Source organism: Calonectris borealis, chromosome 21 (genome assembly GCF_964195595.1).
Source record: "Calonectris borealis chromosome 21, bCalBor7.hap1.2, whole genome shotgun sequence".
In the NCBI taxonomy this organism is placed as follows: domain Eukaryota; kingdom Metazoa; phylum Chordata; class Aves; order Procellariiformes; family Procellariidae; genus Calonectris; species Calonectris borealis.
Window position 1 is genome coordinate 7,417,851 of NC_134332.1, and position 22,065 is coordinate 7,439,915.

The following is a 22,065-nucleotide window of genomic DNA, read 5'->3' on the forward strand; positions in this document are numbered from 1 at the left end:
GACAGAGAATTAGTTACTGCTGCAATATTTTAGTGTTGGAGGGGGAGAATGACACCCAGTGTCATAGAAAGACTGCAAAACCCCAGAACTATTAAGGGTCAGAAGTGTACTTAATAAATGTGAAATAAATAAAGAACTCTCTTCTATATACCTGAGAACAGGAGCAATAGATGTATTTAAGCGTCATAAAAAGGACTAACCAAGGCCTTTTTGTAAATATCCTGTCATGCACAAGATACTCTGTGATCATTCCTCCCTTCCTCCTGATAAACAGCAGTTGTCAGTTTTTGTAAATCTGGTCATTAGGTGGCAATTATTCAGCTTCTGCTGGCATTTCAGTTGTACAGCTGAAATGAATGGATGACTTCAGTGAAAGATATAAATACAAGACCACAATGCAGTATTTGCACATGGTGAAGCCGGTTCCCACACGAGCTGCAAGGCAAAGCCCTCTGTTCACCTGCCAATGCAGACCTACGGGCCAGCCTATTTCAAACAGGATGCAGCCGTGCAAATGTGTCGGCAGGAAGGAGTCGCTTTGCACCTGTCTTTTGCACCTTTTTTCAGATTTCCTCTAACATTTTAAACTCCATTTAGAAATAGAGCTAACACAGCTGCCCCGTCCCACAGAATGATATCCCTCCTCCAAAAAATAGAATAAAGAGAAGAAAAAAAAACAAAGGTCATGGCAATCGGAGCACAGGAAACCTCAGCTGATGGATTTCAATCCCGACCGGTAACACCTGCTGTCCCCATCCTGTGACCCCACACAGTGCTGCCAGTGGACAACCTGTTCGTGTCCCGCAGTACTGCCAGCTCCTGCACAGCTCTGCCAAGGCTGCTGAAATTCTGACCTCCTGCTACCCGAGCCTTGCTCCTCTTCCTCCCCCAGCCGCTCTCCTGCCTTCCCAGCACCACTTCACAGATGTAAGCCACCACCCTTGCTGGTTCAGACCTCTCCCTTTTTGAAGGGAGTGCGACAGAGGTCTCAAACTGCGCGCAGATGCGTGTTGGTGTGTGTTTGTCTGCTCGTGTCACCGCTCATGTTAAAGCCAAGATCAAATCTGCTCACGTGTGGGAATTTCAGCCCAAGTCCTAACAGTGAAAAGAAGCACATTCTGGCAATATTCTCTTATTTGAAATCATGGTGAAGGAGTCTTGGTGTAGAAAATACAGAATTGCTAAAATACTGTTTTAAAGTATCAGTGATCCACTTGACTAAGGTACTCCTATTAATACCTGTGCCCTGAAAAATGCTTTGGTATCGTACAAAAACTTTTGAGGATAAGACCTAAAGAAGGCTTATGAAAGACATTTCTCTAGGAGCAAAAGTGAACTGAGGATCAAGACTCCTTGGAGAAGTGTAGAGGACAAGAGCTTGAGGGAAAAGACCACATTTTGAGAGCTCATCAAGTGAGTAGGACAAAAGCCAAGAAGTCAGGCTTGGCAGTCCTGGTATACCGCAGCTGACATTGCTAAATTCAGACCAACCCTTCATGTCGAGTTACCTACAAAAACAGTGCTTCGCTGAACGTCCGGATCTGAAGACAACACTCAGGATCGATAGCTGTGAGTTCCTGGGTTCAGATGTCTGTATGACACTACAACTCGGGAAGTGTTGGCGAAAAGGGTATCACATTAGACACTTGCGTAAAATTAAATTACTGTAACTCAAGGTAGTCAGCCTGAATGCTGTTGAGAGCCTTAACTCAATCTGCAAGGGAATAATGAAGAGCTCTTTTATCTCAGCTCTTTATGAGGCTAATGCATCCCATCGCCATGGCAGCTCCCCTGCCTTGCTTGTTACAACTAGTCCAGGGCGGGTGAGCATGTCTCTGCTTCTACTTTGTCTTCTCTGTTTTTAGGTGAAGCGAAAAACAGTTGGGATGGTGAAATACAAACCTGGCTCAGGAGGAGAGACTGCAGAGCGCAAATTAAAATGGGCATCATTAAAATGCTGCCAATCTTGAACAGGAGAGTAAGGGAGCAGGACCGATCCTGAGACTGCTGTTTGCAAAGGGTCTTCTCTCCCCTCTCTTCCTCCATCCCTTCCCCTCTCTGCTGTGGTATTTAACAAGGCAGAAATTTAAAAAGCAGATTGGAAATTACATCACCAGCTCAGATCAGGCTGCACGCCCTGCAGCGACTCTGTGCAGAGGGAGGGATGGGGGCTGCAACCTCCATGGTGAGCAGCCGGGGTGGGGTGACACCGTCTCAAGGCAGCACCCCAGGAGAGAAGGGAGGCGTGAGAGAGAAACCTCTCCCATCACAGTACCATGCCCAGCTTATGTCAGTTCTGAACCGAGACAGAAAATATTTGAAATAAAAAAGAAGAAAAAATATCTCAGACTAAGGCTAGGAGCACCTTCCCAGCAATCTGTTTGCAGTGCCTTGGCTGTCACTTCTGAAGGAGCTACAGCTGCTCAGGGATTTCTATCACACACCAGTTCTGCCCACACGGTAGAAGTCACAGGTATTGCCCAGAGTGCACCAGCAGCACCCGAGCCAGCTCGCTGTGCAGCTGCTGGTCCTGGAAGCTGCAAGGAATTGCTAGAAGATTACCAGCAGCAAGGCACATCTGCAATATAGGTAAGGCACAGCAGTACCCGATGAGGAGGACTCACTGAAGGTCTAGCCTGACTCCTGGCGCTATGTCAGCAGCCTGTGTTACAACTGGCCCCGAACAAGCGCAACAGATTCGTGTGCGTGGGCAAGAGCCAAAATAATGGAAATTCTGAAGCTATACCGCTTCATCAACTCACTGGAGAAGTCAAAGTCAAATAAGCCGGTCTTTGCCGTCACCTCTGGGAGGACAGCTGTTTTTCAAAGAACTCGCATTATCCGCTGGCTAAGCCCCGGCTGCCCTCAGCATGGTTCCTGCAGTTAAATACCAGCTGCTTACAGGGCATCAGGCTGCATTTTGTTCCCACTGACAGGGAGGGAAACATGAATAAGTGCCTTGCTTCTAGTCTGCAAGCTGTTTGGGGGGAGGATCTTGTTATTTCTGACTCTGAGCTCTTCATGGCAGAAGCTGCTCCATGTCTGTGTCTTGTGGAGCAGGAACACGATGCTGGTGCTCAAGCAGAAGTCTGGAGTAATTTGCCCTTAGCACAGTAACATGTACTCTCACAGCACAGTAAAATAACAATAATTCATGCCAGACTAAAAGGCTTATCACTCCTCTGTTTAAATTATACAGAAGTCAACTCTTGGAGGTCCCTCTGAGCACAGCTCACAGCAATACACACGGTTAACCCTAGCAGGATTTGCTGTATATTATCAATAAAAAGACCATCAAAGTCTCTGCTGCAACATTTCCTGCCAACTGCCAAAAGATGACCCACAACAAAGGGACTACAACCAAGTCCCATCTGCGAGAGCTCTAGATCTTTTTAATAAATTCATGCATCTCCTCCGGATCCCAGGAGTTTGTTGGGGTTGTGGAAGCAGCACTGCCTCACCTATGTGATTACACAAGAGTATCTACGTGCATCAGCCTCCAGGCAAAAAAATCCTGGGTGCTACCATACAGCCTGAGTAATGTTTTACTGCCCTTTTAATGTTGAAAATAAAAGTAAAACTAACAACCACAGATCTGTGGTGTGATATACTGTGGAGTAAAGACAATCTAAAACAAGTTCTCAGTGTCACATGAATGCAATTAAAAAATCCGCAGCAGTCAGGTAACAGCCCAAATACTACTTTGCAGCAACCTTTGCAGCAAGGATGCTTTATCAAACCATCAGAGCTGACAACACATTAGATAGCAGCTTCTACCCTTCCTAACAATGCAATCTGATCAATACTCCATGAGCTTCTGATAGTGCCAGATGACAGATGACGATTAACTCTATTCTAACATCAAAGAAAATTCACAAACAAGGCCTTGGTATTGAGGTTAAAAGTGTGCACGGGCAATAATGGAGAAGATAGCTTTTAAAATTGTTTTTAAGTAACTCCTTGACATCTCATATGATAACAGAAAACAAACGTGTCTCTTTCAACTGTCAAATTGCCTCTTGCCCAAGATTCATGCAGGTGTCTCCCCCTATTAAAGCTGCCTACGTGTACAGAGGTGCATTTCTCTGCATCCATCCCAGTCTGCAGGGTGTAAAACCACCTGGACCCAGCCTCTGTTATTAATATGCAGAGCCCACAAGGACCTGATCCTACAGTAAGTAGTCTCTGTATCACATCCCCTTGCAGCTGGTACTGCAGGCGAGTATTTTGAACATAGTATTTTGAACACGAGCCATAACAAACAATCCTGGCTATGCCCTGTGCCAGCATTTATTTCCTTTCTGGTTTCCACAAACAAACATCTCAGCTCCTTTTTAGCTGCTTTCAGTATCTTTTAACTGCTTGCTTACCAGAGAGATATAAAAGTGATTTCCTACTTATGGGGACACTGAACTATAAGACCCTCACTTTCAGGTGGGTCAAGCCTCGTGGTCTGATTAAAATCCCAAAGGGTTACAAATGTGGACTGGTCGCTTAGGGGTAACAGAAATGCTTTTAGCCAACGCACTTTTTAAAAAAAGTGACTGGCATAGTGAACTATCACAGCAATGGGCAGAACACTGACCCTGCCACACAACACATCAATCTCACTTCCACCTTATCCTCAGTGAAAAGACTATAAACTGCAGAAATGAGTCAGAAGGCAAACTCGGCACTTTCAAATCAGCTCTTCACTTGGGCTGCCAGCCATACAACGTAACGCTGTTGATCCAGACCTTGTATACGCTACCTCCTCATGCAACATACAACTGCAAAGCAAGCCAGTGACTAGTAAACTAACATCTGCTGGATCTCACTATGTAGTCCACAGCCTTCCTTGGCAGATCAGTATGGCTGCTTTTTTGGCAAGAGGTTTCAGATGTTTTCAGCTATGAACATTAAGGAAATCAGAATAAGGTCGTGAGTTTGAGTCGCAGTCAGTTCTGGTGCGCCAGGAATCTGGCTGGGGATGGCGAGCCTTTGCATTTAGAGGCTGCTTATTTTAATGATGTGGGAAATTCTTCGGCATCCAAAGGAAATGAGATCCCGTAGCAGAACAGCAGTACTGGACACTAGGTTAATAGTGTTGTCTTGCACAGCTATGTGGGTGACTATGTTCCTGTTGCCAAATAACTGCTCTGGCAATGCTCGGTTTTGGACAGAAAAGCAGCCCTTTCTCCAAGCTCTTGGAGAGTACCCAATTCTTTTCTGCAGTGGGAAAACATTCATAAAATGGGGGCAGGGGGGAAGTGATGGACATAAAAAGGGAGGATAAACCACAAAGATCTGCAATGCAGAGTGCCTCAAAGATTCGCACTCAGGTAAAAAGAGAAATAAAATGGTCTCACTACAGTAATGAAGATGCTGCATGATGCCAGCTCCCCTGGGCCTGGATCATTCCTGGCTCCAAGAGTCACTCCCTGACCACCAAAGGACTGACACTTCCCTTCCATGCCTTTGACACAACTAACTGATTTTGATGCTCAGCCTCAAGTAAGCAAGGCCATTACTTTGGGGTCACCATTACATAGTGGTCATCAGAAGCACAGCAACTGTAAGGAAAGGGAAAGGTAAAAGTAAAACCCAAACACAAGAATTTGCTTACTGTGTTTGTTTTTCTTCTCTGGCAGAGGTGGTGGCTTCTCTGGGTCACTGTTAGAATCCGGAGCAGCAAAGTCAGCAATGAATTCAACTGGTGCTGAAGAGTTTCCTTGCTGGAAAGGCAAAACAGCAGCAAACGGTGTGAAGGGTACTGACGGGACAGACGCTGCATTCTGCATGTCATCCTCCGAGATGTTATCGTATTGGGAAGGGTGCCTCTCATAGGACACCCTGCAGCCTGAGTTATCTGAAGTCTGAGAGGCTGCGCTCCTTCTCTTCTTTTCTGGCAAAGCTGGAGGAGTCTCTGTTGGCTGCGCTGCTCCCGAGAGGCTGCAGAATTCCAGTGGAGGAGAGCTGCCCTGCGGGAGCTGGAAAGCATGTCCATGGAAAGGGGAGCCAGACTCACCCAAGGACTCTGGCAAGGGGCTGAGGATACCTGGCACCTGCTGAGGTATCTGATCAGCGTTGGAGAGGTCCTGCTGCAGGAATTCATAGTCCGGATCATAGTGATCCGATTGATCTGGTTAAACAGAGGGGACAGGAGAATGATGTATTAGTTTCTTTCTTTTACTGTTTAGCCCTTCTCAATTCTGCCCCTCCTGTTCCATCAGTTAATTAATCAGAGTGGTACCTCCCTGCAGCAGGGACCATCTTGCTACACTTTCTGTAACATCCAACCTTAATAAAACTCTTATCATTATTTCTTTACACTAGCAAACAAATAACAAAAATTCAATAGGTAGATCACTGCAGAGATTATTTATATTTCATATTTATATTTCTATTTTTATTTTCTTTCCTAGTAGGTAGAAACAACATCACTTTAGTGTAAGAGGACTGTCATTTCCTACTGATGTCTGCAGACAAGGCTGAAATCAACAAAACATTCCACTTGAGAGCTGAACTGAGTTTGAACACAATCATCTATAGCTAGGGAAACACATTCCCCTGGGCTTTTTCCTATCCGACAGAATACAATTCTGCATAGAACCGCCTGCAGCAACTACAAGATGACAGTTGCAAGCACAATCCATTTGCTTTTGCATCACAGCTACGACAGCTCCCGCATGAGAGCGATGGGGCTCTGCCAGCGGCCCTGGACAACGCCTGCTTACCTAACGTTTCACAGCTTGTGTTGCGGGAGCACTGACCACTGTCGCGGTCCAGAGAAGAGAGCTGTTCGTCAGACTTGCTGAGTTTGCCGATGCTACTGCACGGCGAGAGGCGAGGAGATTCCCCCCCATAGGAGTGGCTTCCACCCGACAACCTTCTCTGGGCATAGCAGTCAACATCAAAATCCTTAAGCAAAAAAAACAAATCACTGTCATTCTTGGCAGCTCGCTAGGAAGTAAGATGCAGCTTGAGGAGCAAACACCTCACAGCTGTGTTAAGAAAACCAGGAGGGGAGAGGATCAGTGCTGCTAGCCCTCTCTAGTTAGACAAGCTTATCAGGACTACAGAAAACCTCTGATTTGGTAAAGGGCCCACACCAGGGAGCTCTGTGTGCCCTTCCTTCCAGGCAGGGCGTGCTGTGACCCACAGCGGACTTCACAAGGTGCTGAGCAGATAACCGAGCTCCTCACCGCTACACATGCCTCATGACTGCTTGTCAAGACGTTGGTAGGTAACCAGACTGCAAGATTTCTCATTAAGTAACTGGGACTTTAGCAAATACTTGGTTAGCTTAGGTGCATGCAAAGGGAACATAAGCTACAGTGAGACACAACTTTCTGTGCCTATGACTACATTTCTATTTCGGAAATTATCAACCTGCGAGTGAACCTGTCAAGTATTCCCACTCCTGCAAAACAACCTAAGTGTGACTGTACTAGTAACTGAAGAACTGCCACAGCTTCATCTGGGTCAGCCAACCAACAGCAGAGGCTCCCTAAGCCAGAGCTGAGGCTTTGGGAATGAAGACAAGATTTGATTTTGGTGCAATTTAATATGATTCAGGTCCTCACTGCTGAGTTAGTAAGTTCCTGAATGTGTAAAGCAAATCTAGCCATTTACAACCTCATAAACCCCAGACTAGCCCAAGCGATGGAATATGATTAACACACACAGTCCCAAGTTTTCCATTTTTCTACCAGAAAATTTACAAATTTCCCCAAAGCACCAGCAGTTGCTCAAACTACTGCTTGGGTTAAAAGATGTTTTAAATTGTGACTGGATGAAGACAGACTTCTGATCTCAATATGCCACATACTCCCCTGGCTTGTAAGTAAACCTCGGTGAGATCTTGGTAAGCTCAACCAGCCGCTCTGTACTCTGATCTATTCAATATGGCAACACTCATCCGCTCACATCTTCACACTCTGCTACAGCTCAAGGCAACAAAGTTTGTAGCAATTTGTTAATTAAATCCAACAGCACTGTAAAAAAAATTAAGCTGTTCACATTATTTATTATACTGATGTTCCTGCCACTAAAAATCCTGCTCCAGAGCTCTCCCGTACAGGGACGAGCAGAGGCGTGCAGGGAACTGCGCGGCTGCAGGTCACAGCATCTCTCTGAGCTTTTGCTACAGTTCGCAGCATGTTTCCCTTGGCTTTCACAAAGATGTTATGCCATTACCTGTCTGTTGATTCCAACAGGTAAACTGGACCCACTGGTGGCTCGACTCATGGGGGCCACAACTGCCACTCTGGTTGGGGAGGGTGCTGACTGCCGTTTTTTAGGGGGCAATGCTGGTGGAGGGCTGCAAGACACAAAAGGCATTGATGCTTCCATTACTCTTCCAGCAAAAAGACTTTTAGAGGCTTCACGAGCTTGTTTTCCAGAAAGCCTTTGACTTGCCAGGGTCAAAGCTCACAGGTTCTTGTCCAAAGCTGGCTAGGAGCTATTCAGCAAAGTGTATCCACTAACAAATATCAATTTAAGAATACTCTCACAGGTAAGGTCCTGTTCAGTGATCTATCTTTTAAGGTTGAAAAAGAGTTGGTATTTCTCAAACAAAAATAATTGCTGTTTTAAAAATTATTTTTAATGGAGCTAATTAGCACGGTAATTATTTCTTAATAAAAGTGGTGAAAATCCAAATTAAATGTTTTGGTCAACCCAAATATTGTTTCCAATTACAGAAGTCCCTCCTCCTCAAACCTTCCACGTTTGAAAAATGTTCAAAGTTTCAAAAATTTACAGGACAGAAAAATTCATTTTCTGCCCTTTCACTCTCCTAGTGAACTTCAGGGAACAAGATGGTCAGTGTCGCTCTCACCGTTTATACTGTGAGGGCCCATGTTGTGGCATGAATCTGTTTCAGATACACACATTAGCAGTAACTAGTGAGATTTCAACCATTGTACTTCTAGTTTTTGCTTCTAATGACACATAATTCTGGTAATCGTCAAGCCTGTGAGGTTCCCAAGAGCACACATATTCTGTTCCTGGAACATACCAGGAAATTTTTATATAACCCATGAGAACTCAGAAAATACATAGAAATGCGATTCTTTTTGCCAGCCACAGCCCTTGATGCCGCATTTTCAAATTAGCACGACGTGTATTTTTCACACCATCCATTAGCACCAGTAGTAGAGAAGAAAAACATCATACACACAAACCAAAAACCTGCAAATTGGGGGTTTTCTCTTCCTTCTCAGAATAGAACATAGAAACTTTCATGTGGTTACTCATAGAACAGGGTAAGAACAACCAAGTAAAAGATTTTTTTTCACGCACTATTGGCTCCTTTCACTCTTAAGCTGATAAGCAATGCAGAACAACCTGGATGTGCAGGACAGATTGATAACTGCCAGCTAACAGAACATTTCCCATTGGATACAACAGCACAAGACACTGTTGCACAGTGTGGCATTCACATAGTTTTAAATAAGGTTCTTACGCATTTATGTGATGCCTCTCATGCGTGGATCTTGGGGCATGGCACTATCCTCACATAAAAAGATGGAAAGGAAAACACAGATAATGAAGGGTATTGCTCAAAACAAGACAGAGAGAACACAAAGTCATAAACAGAGTCCAGGAGCAGGGAAGAATTACTCTGCAGGACTGAAAATTCAGAGGCATCACTAACCCTTCTCATGACCTCTCTTGTGCACATTTTGCAAGACTGTTTAAAAACCAAGAAGCTGGTAAGAGCCACTGGTATTCTTCAGTCAGCAAGTTGGCCAGTATTACCTGTTTTCTGCCACACGAATGCTAGGCAGAGGGGGTTTAGGAGGTGCAACTTCTTCATCCATGGAGTCAGTTAGTAGCTCATTGGATTGAGTCATATTAGTTGTTTTGTTGAGGATCTCCATTTCTCGGTCTGTAAGGGGAAGTTCTGATGGGCTACAAAAAGCAAAATACAGATTGTAGATCATAAAACACAGTTGGAATGCAGCATGCTGACAGATTAATACATATTTTAAATCATATGCAATATGAGAGTCACCTACAGCAGAAGGCACAATTTGCATCTGCAGGTGGAATTCCATGTATATGCAGAATACAACGTGCACATGTCATGGCCAAGCAATGTTTCATTGCCAGATTTTGGTATCTTCCCTGTCATAGCATATTGTTCTCTTTAAGTGGTCCCGCTGTAATGGATGAGGCTACATAAAGAACACTACGCTACCCTCTGTGAAGAATAACTGAATGCTTTAATTCAACTATCAGTAGCCAGAAATCATCCCTTCTATATTAGTCCTGCACACAGAAGAAATCCTTGTCAGTGACCCACCTGTCAGATTTACATGCTGGTAAACTGGGTTTAACCGGGCTTGTGGGAGAGGGATGCTCCTGCTTTTCAATTGTGAGTCTGACCAGCTCCTGATGGATGGAGAAGAGGGAAGAAAAAGAGAACAATCATTATTTGCTGAATGCTGCATTCAAACATCCTAAGAGAGAAAAGGATGCTGCTGAGTTGGTTACCCAGATTATGGATTAACGATGGCATGGACACAGAAAGAGCTAAGCTGGGTGTAAGTCTGGTACAGAGCCGTACAAATGATGCAACACTGCTTCTAAGGAGCAGCCTGCACCCAGCAGTAGTTTAACCGTATTTGAGTTAAGTTCATAAACCCTGGCCCTATGGGGATTCTGTACAAACCCACATATGTGTCTTTTTGCTGTGCTTCCTCTTTCCTCTATCATCACAACTGTGTTCCAGTCCCGACAACACCCTAGATAACGGCAAATTGACTTTACATACATAAATATAAGTAGAGAAAAGTCTTACACAGTGGAGTACTACATCTACCCAGTAAAAGAATTAAATAATTGCTTTGTATTTTATAAACAAGTATGTATTTGTTTCAAGAAGCAAGTTTTCTGTAAGACGCCCAACAACAAATTAAATAGTGAACACCTTTATTAAAAGGCCTGCTTCCCCTGAAGCCATCTTTTAACATGTTAGCAATGGAAGTCTTAATCATTCAAGGAACTACTGTAGTGTATCTGTTATAGGCAGATAAGGCTCTCGATAAAGAGATAAGGGCATGATAATCCTGAACTACAAGTCTGCCAGCAGTCAAAACAACAATCATTCATGCCAGAAAGATGGATAGAACATTTTATGGATGTCTGAGGCCGACAAATAGGTCTACTGCTCACAAACACATGCCCTCTCACAGGCAGGCTGGAAAACTGGCATTGCTTCCTGACAGTATTGGCTTCCCAGCATATTATGCAAAGGAAACTATATGGGATCAATTTTTAATTTTTTTTTTAAAGCAGCCTGAAGTACAGTGTCATCATGCCAGTATTATTTTCATGTCCATGTCTGTTGAGCTTGGAAACAACTGTCACTGCTCTCTCAGTGCAATAACTACAACTGGAATGTCGAGGTCATCATCCTTCCGAGGAAGAGAAATATTCTAGTTCTCCTATTTTTATATAAGGCTCTATTTAAAGCTGAACTTCTACAGGTCAACACATGCATAATGAGAGGAATAAAGTACTGCACTGGATGTGCAAATGACGGCAAACGCAGTCCAAGTGTCCACCACAGCTGATACTGGTTTCAATGTTCTATTGACATTCTTGGTGTGAGCTTGTGCTCAAAAATAATTTACACCGTGTCAACCAAAAACACGACAGAACAGTCAGCTTTCCAGTTGTCCTGGAAAATCCCACAGATGGGGAAGGAAAAGAGAGCACAAACAGAGCACATGCAGATGTCCACGCGGGCTAATGCTACGAAGATGCTCCTGTCTGGGATAGACGGACAAGAGCCCTGGCGAGGAACAGCGTGTTCTGAGAAGTGCCCTGATGAGGAAAAGCACAGCACCAAGTTGACCACGGCCGACCAGCCTGGCCAGCTCCCACCTCCACGGAGGGCCCTGTCCTCCAGCGGGGAAATACTCTGCAACAAGGAGCAACAGACCGACAGGGCTTTTGACAATCTATCAGCTCCACTGTGGTAATGTACGTTACACAGTATATAGAAAAGTAAAATAATTAAGGCCCTTCAATCACAGAAGAACTACAGTGGTAACACGGACACTGAAATGACCTCCGACTTCTCTGCTGAGTGTCCCCAGTTACTCAACAGAGACTATTTTTTAAAAATGTACTTTCCCCTGTTTCATCCTCTCTTTCAGGATGAACAATCTTTAATTAAAAACTCGCTACTCCTTTTAGACTTTAGAAATTCCCCTATGAGGTTTACAGAACATCACTAGGAAAAACAACTGTAGGACCTGGGAGCCTACAAACCCCAAACAAGGCTTTTCTGTAAATCAGATGATTTGGAAATCACACAGTGACACCATTTGACTCTTCCAGCTGCAGCTGGCACCATGCTCCGAGTCACCGTCAGGAGTGAGTGATGACACAACGGACTGCCACCTTCCTGCCCTCTGGACAAACTTCCACCACTGAAGAGGTTTCTGGAGACTCTCATGCACTTCAACAGACTCAGCATCAGACCCCATGGGGCTATCGGGTACTCACCAGCAAGAACAGTGACTCCACACAACGCGTAAGAGCACAATAAGGGAAATAAAATGTATGGGCGTTCAAACCAAAAGCCAAAATACTCCTTAAACATCCCCCTGAAAGGGCTATGGAAGGGAAAATGTAACGTCTCCTTTTCCTCACCTTTCTTCACCACGTTTAACACCTTAAAGCAAACCAAGGCCAGGGTTGCAGACTGTGGTGGTGGCAGCGGTGTCGCAGCAGCGCTGATGAGCCCCTGACACTCGGGGCTGAAGCGCTCAGTTTTCCTATTTTGCCAGTCGTAATGGACACGCGCTTGGCTCACCATATGGGAGTGTAGGTTACAACAGGGGAGAAAAACAATCCAACTTGGCTCAAAAGTATCTTTAGAATGATTCAAACGATTGCTGCTGTAAAAAAAAAAAAACAACACACCTCCCACCAGAGACACCGAGACAACATATGATTGTCCTCTAAAATTTGACAAATACCACCAAATTCCCTGGACCCTGACTTTTTCTCTTCTCTGCTAACTTCAAAATGAGAACTAGTGTTTGAAAATCAAGCCAACATCTTCAGTGTACGCACAGAGGTAATCAACACGCAACCGAGCCAGATGCACATTATGCTATTCCTTATCAGCAAGAGATTCCTGCAGCAGTAATTACAGATAATTAAAGCCTCTCTACAAACTTATGCTACTTCAGCAAGCTGGAAATTCCAAAATGAGATGGATTTTTAAGAAGTTACGTAATCAAAACAAGGATTTTTTCTTTTTCTTTTTATATATGCCTAGCAAGGCACTAAAACCTGAGATCAAAACAGCAAGTAACACAAGTGAACAAGCGACTCCTTTATGCTCAATTTTGAAAATAAAGGGGGAAGTAAGCACTGAAATGTGGAAGTGGATCTTGTGTGATCTGCCAGAAAAACAAAAAAGGCTCTCCACAGCAGAGAAGTGTCCAACTTCTCAGTTCTGCTTCCAGATCTGAAAGCTGGCTTGGCCCTTCTAAAATAAACCTTGTTCCTCGCTATGCGGTAAGAGATGAGTGCACGCCGCTTCCAAATGCTGACCTGTTGGTGGGCAGACACATTCACATCTACCCAGACAGTCACACATCTGCTCTAACCATGCTCCAAGCTGACCAGACATAAGCCAGCTCCAACTGGAAGGCCAAAATAACTTTTAGTCTAACAACAAAATAGAGACTGATATAGCCATGCTGCTCAGTGGGGCTTAATAGCTCAGGCTTAGCACTGTATGGACATGCCTGCATCGCTTCCAGCCTAGGCTGGCTTGCCGCGCGGGCAGAGCAGGCATCCGAGACCTTCCACCCATCCGCACGGCACGCTACTTTGGCTGGAAGGCAACAGGGACCAAGGGTTTAAACATGGGTCGAAGTGAAAAGACAGTGGGTGCCCAAGTCTCATGCGATGAGACTACACAGCTCTATCCTGGATCTGGTGATAACACGGCTCTCCATGGGACTGCGCAGATTCATTAAGTGATAACAGAATGAACTGTCTCACTATTTGCTGGGGTATTACAGTTCAGATACCACAGCGCAGATTTTCATGTACTGCAAATCGCTGCTGAATTCCAACACTAACAACAGCTGAGACTTTACGCTAAACTCTTTTTCTCCATCCTGCTGTGCAAATTTAAGATCGGCTTTACTTTTCAAATATGGAGCTTAAAGTTAAAGGGCATATTGTACAAAATAATCCTGGAAAATCTGTCTTCTTTAGGTGATGGGAATGTTTTGTTTCAAAGGTATTTGTTTAAAAGGCTCGATAAGTAACAGTAGCTTTTATTACGTGTGTTTGAGCAACATTAAAGAGATATTCAGAGCATGCAAACACCACACCAAGACTCCTGAAAATGTGATAGTCAAACCTTGGGAGATCCACTTCATTTTTGCATTCAGCTCCAGTTAATAAAAACTAAGCTGAGTTTGAGTACAGTGAAAGATGCCTGTTCCTGATACACTAATCCAGGTGAAACCTGCTGCAGTTCTTAAAACTCCACCCCAACTTTCCTTCTGTGCTCGAGCTAAATAGTCCCCTTTGGATTCAGCCCTGCTGTTGACGGAGGCTTAACTTTCTCCACAGTTTGCAAAATAAGGTTCCCAAGAGGTACGATGGTCTCCCCGCTGGTGCCTTGAGCCCAGGTCAGGCAAACTTTTAACTGCAGTGCTAGGACGGCTGAATGAACATCGGCCATCAGCCCAGGGACAGGCCTGGGAAACAGAAATAATGGGTACCAAAAGCTTACCAGGAAGTAGAAGGAAAGCCAACAGCTCTCCCTGGGTAGGGCAGGGAGGGAATGCTATAAGCAGGTCTCACAAAGTATACAAAGGTTTCTGTTAAACGTTTCCATTAGTTATATAAAATTAATCTCCAGAAAACTGAGCTTAGCTCATCACCTGTTCCACACCCTAATCCGACTGCTGAAAGCAGTGATGTATGACTGACGAATCCCTTGAAATTTATGTTAAAAGATGGAGCTGGAGTCTTTGATTCTCTGCGGGCATTGACAGGAAGCATTTCCATTATATTTTGCCTAGACAGAAAATATGCAAACTCTGTCTTGTAATCTGCATGGGAGACTGGGAATGACTTGCTGAAAATTTAATACAATGCTCAATAAAGAGTTATTGTTTCTTCCAATTCATCCAAATGCCAGGGTGAGCATTTCAGGCCAAACTGTTTGTGCCAGTCTTTAACCAGTGCGCCGAGCAGGATCCTTTTACTTATGGAGCAGTTGATTTAAGAGGTAGTTTACCGAAGGCAAGAATAGGATCTTTATATTTTACCTGCACATAGGATCTTTGTATTTACCTGGAAGAGGTTACTTTCAACCAGATCTCTTCTAAAATACATTATTATATACTTTATATAATTTACAATATTTGTCTCATGTACCTTGACTCCATCCAGAACAGCTTTTATGACACCCTTCACTGTTGTCACCATCTCCTTGTCTTCTGAATTCACACCTTCCAGCATCACTTGATCAGACCAGCGAATTAGATTGGCCAGACTCTGGTACACACGGCTATAGCAGGACGAGATGGCAGAACTGGATGGCAGGGGAGGAAATAATTGAGGAAAATGAACAAAATGAAATTATGGAGATACTATCAAATGTTAAGAGAGTGCTTGATTTAAAGTGCATTTCACACTTAAAAATGTGATTGTTCTCCTTTTCTCTCTGACACTCAGAATTTGTGTTTAGCAGGTGACAAAGCCCGGGTTTCTCCTCTGCTGCAGTTGCTCTCCCGTTCTCCAGCACCAAATGGGACGACAGGATGAAGGTACAAACAATCAACAGTTCATTCTCAGTTAACAGAATGAATTATCCGGGCTGCAGGTTAACACAGCAATGCTAAGAAGAACGTGCTTTCCATTTTAATTTACAGCTCCATCCTATGCCTTAATTTCAAAGGTAAATATTTAAGTCCTGTATTTAAGTCTAAGTTATATTATTTCAGTTTTATCTATGCTTTCCTTCTTTCTTATGAACTCTCCCCAAAAATGTCTTGGATAGCTGAGAGCTGACTGTATTCATTCCTTTACAAATCATTTCCTCACTGTTTATAATGCCTGAGAACATGTAATTAAAACCTGCTTCTTTATAGAAATTGAACTGAATGAATTTCAGGTTTGGAAGAGGAAGGGTGTTGCTTTGTTTTGTTTTTAATGAGAAACAGAATTGAAGCTATTGTTCTGAAGGGGAAAAAAAAGAATTTTGGAAGGATGACAACTCTAAATAAAAGTTAACTGTAACAACAGTGCTCACAGGCATTTTCCTGGCCATTCTGAAAACACTTACTTCATTACTAAACAAGGTGTGTTAACAGTACTGCTGATGGAAACGCTTCAACAGTTCTTTGTAAAGTTAAATCAATTTCAACTGCATCAAAACCATAAACAGATAAGAGAAGGTGTAATCTTGCAATCATTACTGATACGAGTGTTCCAGATCTCCCTATTTCTCTCTGGTATCCATTTTACACTGGCTTAACTCCAGTAATTTCATTATCTGTGAGAAGAGAATCAAGCCCACAAGCTTCAATGAGATTATTTAGGTGAATTAAGTTTGCAGGACTGGGGAAAGAACTATTGTCAAGTTACAACCAGGGGGATACAAACAATGCCAAGTACTTTTTTGTTTGGCTTTTTTTTTTTTTTTTAAAGCATGTTGCTTGCCATTTGTTCTAATTTCAAATGAAATTAGCTTGGTAGGAGATATTTCCTAAATAGGGCCCTCCCCCATCTCTTTCTAAGGCTTTGATTTCTTTGCCATTAATCTTCAGTCTGCTTCCTTCTAAGGAGGCGGTAATTGAAAGCCCATTTTGTGCTAGATTTAATTACTTTTTTCCTTGATGCAAATGCTTCCCCTAAAGCAAAAAGAAGTCCAACAATAATTGTAGGGCTTTCTTCCACACTGACTCAAGTCTTGCTCACTTTTCTTGAGGGAGATTTGCTATCAAAATCACCCCTTTGTGTCCTGCCACTACTCAAAAGAAATAAAGTGCATAGGTAGGCACAAAAGGACACGACTTTTTGAGAATGCCAGATCCCCTTTTCTTCTGTGAGGTTAAACAAGGCAGAACACAAATATGGGATCTGTGCTGTAATACATACCGTTTCCAGAAAGAGAGACTTGTCACTATGTCGAGGACTCCACTGACTACTGACTATGAAAATTCTGCTTATATGGGTAAATATGGATATCCAACTATCAAGGTTGCATTAGTTCACTACTAAGAGAGAGGGCATAAGGAATTTGAAGAATAGAACTGTCTGAAATACTGCTGCTGCTGAAGACCACTTAGTTGATATTTATTTCCAAATATATTCTTGGAAGGAAAGATCACCCAGCGAACATCCAGTGGATACACAAATCAAAGCAAGCCACTATAAAGATGACGTGTTCTATCCTAAAAATATTTGCTGACATTTTATATGTTCTCCTGGTGTAAGGGGAAAGTTCATTCTTTCTTTTATTAAGTGAAAGCAGGTGCTTGTCAGGAATTTAATGGCTGTGGGAAACCTGATAGCAACTGAAGAAACTTTTGTGTCTGTACCCAGAAGCCTGATGAATGTTCCCATTCTAACAGCTATTGCTCTTTGTAATTCTACAGATTAACATAAATTGGATCTCTCCAGTCCCAGCCACAGCTCTGATACTCACCCATTGCCTCCTTCCTTTTGTACTGTCAGATACAACCGTGGCCTATCATTAGGGCCAAACACAGCTAAGCATCTCTGTTTGTAAAATATTTGGCACCCTACTGCTATCTCGACCACACTATAAACCTTTCTTGCACCAGAATTGAAATAAGCATCTTGAAACAAAAGTTTTGGAGATACTTACTGGGAAAACAAATAGGAACAGCTCAAAAACTGGATTTCAGGAACCAAACACCTGCATTTCTCTGCCTAGTTTTGTGCTTTTCTCTATGCTAATCTTCTCTGTGCTAATTTTGCTCTTTCTGTATTATTCAAAGATGTTTGCTTGTTTTGTGTAAATCAATTGCTCCAGCATCTATGGGATGCACAGCAGCTGTATCTATGTGGCTTGGAAACTCCACAAATTCTTATAATCCACGCTGAGCTTTGCTGTGGCAAATTTCTACTTCTTTTCTGGCTTCAAACCCACTGTCTAACTGGTTAAAACATAATACACATAATCTGTTAAAACATAAAACAAATAATCTGTTGAGAGCGCACAGGAATGAACTTGGACTGGTTGATCTACTGAAGTACATCTGTTTACTTCTGTTCTGTATCTGATCCAGTAAAATCAAAACAAGCAGCTGGGGCGCAGGCTCAGACTTCTTTATATCAGGGTGGATAAACTAACACGAAGAAGGATTACTCTGAAGATAAACTCTTTCTCAGGTAAAAGCTATCGGATTCGTTAGCTTTTAGGATACCATCACAGGCTGCAGTATAGCATCCAAGGAGAATCTCCTGCTAGTAAATGATGAATTTCCAAGTTTATGCTAAGAATCAGACCTTCCTCCTCTCTGAAACCATTCTGATTTGCTTTACTGTTCCACAGCACGGGCTTCTTCGCAGCTTCTTCTTGCTTTTAAATTATGTTTGAAAACTACCACATAATTAATAAAAATAGCAGTCACTTCATTAGCCACTGCAGCATTTCCTGTCTCCTGCATGATGTGACTCTTCAGGCACAAGAAAGGAAGAAGCTGGGAGCCTGCTGGTCTGTCATAGTCCCAAAACCCAAGAAGGAAACTTACCTTTGCTGGATGCGTGGATCGGTTTGCACCAAGGGCAGGATGGCTTCCAGCACTTTACTTGCTGAGCCTGGCAGCATCTCTAATACTTTCTTATCAATTGCCATTTTGTCCACAATAGTCTTAAAGTAGCGCAATGCACTGACAACCTCCTTCTCCTTCTCCTCTAGCCATGATACATTCTAAAGGGGAGGGAAAAAAGGAGAGAGATGTTAAAACCTCAGGATTTTTAAGGGCAAGGTTACTTTAACTTACCTGAAGTATGCGACACTGAATGAGGTACATTCCATGAGGACTGGAGAAAACCCCTTCTACCACAAACACTTTTAAATTGAATTACTACTCTTTCAAAAGAATAGTCAGCGCAAAATTGCACCCACACTGTAACTTTCTGAATTACGTGCATCCCAAACTGAAGGCTAATCTTGAACAGTTTTAGGTCAAGATTATCACTACTGATGACGTGAAGGGCACTGCTTTGAAACCCAGACACCAAACTGGAAGGGTGAAAGAAAAAAAATATACCAAGTGCAGATAGTAATGATAATGCAAGAAAGGAAGCAACAACTACTGGTTTTAAACAGTTGCCCCTCTGATGCGATCAAAATCCTTTTACCTTAAGCACATCTCACTATCAAAAGGTCTTTTCAATCAGTAAATGCAGTGGATCAGCCCAAGGGAAAGAGAAAAACAAACCACAATCAGAAAAACTTCCAAACTCCAAAACAATCCAAACAAGATGCCTCCATTTTTGTACCCATCCCTGATAGTTTCAATGACATATGCGGTGTTCACCCTTATTATTCTGAGTAATTCTGCTGACTCCAATACGCCTACTTGTATGAAAGTGGGCTATAGTCTTGTCTCTCCATTCCCAAATAAAAAACTCCATTCTGATCAGCCTCCAACGTAAGTAATTTTGTGATGCTGTGGCAACAAGGGAACTCACACGCTTTCCATGGGGACAGACTGTGAAAGCTAAGTTTTGGCATCAGTGAATGAATGTTGCAGAAGGGAACAATTCATTGGAATAAAGCTGAGTTGTGGTCACCAACTTCCGTGCCACCACCAACACTAGAAGAGGAAATTCAGAAGTGATACATGATATCTTAATGGCATTCTGGACAGGGATATTTTTTAAAAGTTTACCAGAGTATGCCTGGAGGACTTTTAATGCCACAAGTAGTTCCTAAGTGAGATTTAAATTAACTACTGAACACTACTAGAAAAGGAGCAGAGAGCTTAGCAGAGTCAGGTTTCATCCATTATCTCCTCAGTAAATTCAGCTTCAAGAATTAATGACCTATGGGCATTGTGCGCTCCCCATACTCTTGTCAGCTGTTAAACTGCTGCTTTTCTGCAAAATCAGGCCAGCAGCCCAAAAGGTTTTAGGAAGAACAATTTATAGGCAGCACTGGTTAGTAATTTGGGGCCAGTTGCATAAAAGGATTAGAGTCCCAAACCCCATCTAGCTCCAACTTTAGAAGTCCCAATCCAAGATTTGCAAACCACCCTGTTATTTTCCATCTCATCTGGGAAGTGCCCAAACTCTGCTGCTGCTTCCACTTTTTGACAATATTGCTTGCCAGGCACCTCAAGTTCTGCTCTGCAGCCCACAGCGCCCCGAACTCCGAGGCTGAGGAGCATCCTGGCAACTCACTGATGTCAAAAATGACATTTCCCATTATTCAGGCATGTGCCCTCACCACTGCACAGTTTATTCCAGGATATGGAGAGGCTCAGTCCCTTCCATGAAGGTTTTGCACTTCATATGAAATGATCACACATTTCAGGGATGAGAGAGCCCATATATTCCCTGAGCGAGTATGACTATGGCCCAGTGGTCAGAGCTCTCAAACAGAAGTGAAAAAATGTGGATTGCAGTTCCTGCTCTGATGGCTGTTTATGTCTTTCATTCAACAACTGTTTCCTGCAGAAAGGCTTGCGACTTAATAGCTTCAACACTCTCCTGGCGCAGAGGAGGGATGGGCTTGACTCAGAGAATGACCAGTGGAAGCACAAATCCTTCCGCTGAGCACATCAAGGCATGCAAATCCAGCCACCGGACACTATTTGGGACACAGCCCTTTTTTTGCAACTTGCCTGTTAGCTATTTGAGTAACGATCCCATAAGAGCACTTTTTATGAATCCAAAGGTAACATATACGTGTGTGTATGCACATGCACACAAACACACCCAAAGAAAGCCTATCCATCCTACACAGGATTGCAGGTTCTGCTACAGAGCTCAGATATATAAATGTCAGTTGTTGCTACGAGGCTGAAGTTTCTGCTGTTCAGTGCTTTACTCACTGAGGCCTGAGAACAACAGCAAGAAATCTAGAGAAAGGAATAATAACCTGGTGGGATGGATAGATATTAATATATTCCAGTGTCTGCATCTCACAAGACTAATGATACTAAGCTCTTCCACTAAACCTAAAGCCAAAGTAAACCTGCAGTATCCCTCTGGGTTGGCAGAGAGGACCTGAACTAATCTTTCATTTCGTTTCTCAATAGAGGTGAACTTGCCCCAGCAGTTATCTTATCCCAGTGAGAGAGCAGATCGGTAACTGTGGGAGCTGCTAGAGTGGCAGGACGACTTGATTCACCCATTTCCCTTTTGGGCATTAAATGAGATAAACTTAAAATTCAGCCAAAACAGCATCTGCTCTCCACTCCCCTGCCTGCCTGACACATATATTTTTGCATGATTTTTGAAGTTTTCCCTTAAATAATCATTACAAATGCATCATGTATGAGATACAGCTGACCCAGAAAGGGTTACAGCGAGCTGTACAGAATACACCTGATTACAAAAGCTGGAACAGTCCCTTTTTTCCCTGCATTTTGGCAGTAAAAAACGTATTATAAACTTTGCATATAGGATTGAAGGACACTACTGTTCCTACAATATGCCCTACGATAAGAATCAAAGACAGGGTCCAGAGGACAAAAGGAGGCTCTGAAAAAAACTCCCCCTACGCTGCCCACACCTAGGTATAAAGGGGGAGAGGAGGAGAAGATGTCTCCATGGGTTGAGCATAACCTTCAGATTACACATAGTGATTTTACATTAATTTTTGGTATTGCTATTTCTGCTCTACAGTGATTGTCTACTTCAAGAGTATAAAAATAGCATCTTAAGTACTTAAGAGGGAGGAAAGGATGATATTTGGTTTATCAAGTGTGTCTTCTGACAGAAAATATCCTATTTGTCAACTGATGTCTGTATTCCAGTGAGAGAACCTGGTGACAATCCAGGCATATGCTCTTCTCCACTCCCTCCCCACAAAGCTAACTACTA

At 43.1% G+C, this 22,065-nt stretch overlaps 1 protein-coding gene across 1 annotated transcript in view; it reads right to left on the reverse strand.

Moving 5' to 3' along the window:
- Nucleotides 1-22,065, reverse strand: part of RAPGEF1 (Rap guanine nucleotide exchange factor 1) — a 90,035-nt gene that overhangs the window by 32,142 nt on the left and 35,828 nt on the right. The window contains exons 5-11 of the mRNA XM_075170587.1: nt 18,762-18,940; nt 15,415-15,571; nt 10,292-10,380; nt 9,745-9,897; nt 8,179-8,302; nt 6,717-6,900; nt 5,606-6,121 (exon numbers count right to left, since the gene is read on the reverse strand). Of these exons, the coding sequence (XP_075026688.1) occupies nt 5,606-6,121; nt 6,717-6,900; nt 8,179-8,302; nt 9,745-9,897; nt 10,292-10,380; nt 15,415-15,571; nt 18,762-18,940 (1,402 nt within the window). The remainder of the gene's footprint in view (nt 1-5,605; nt 6,122-6,716; nt 6,901-8,178; nt 8,303-9,744; nt 9,898-10,291; nt 10,381-15,414; nt 15,572-18,761; nt 18,941-22,065) is intronic.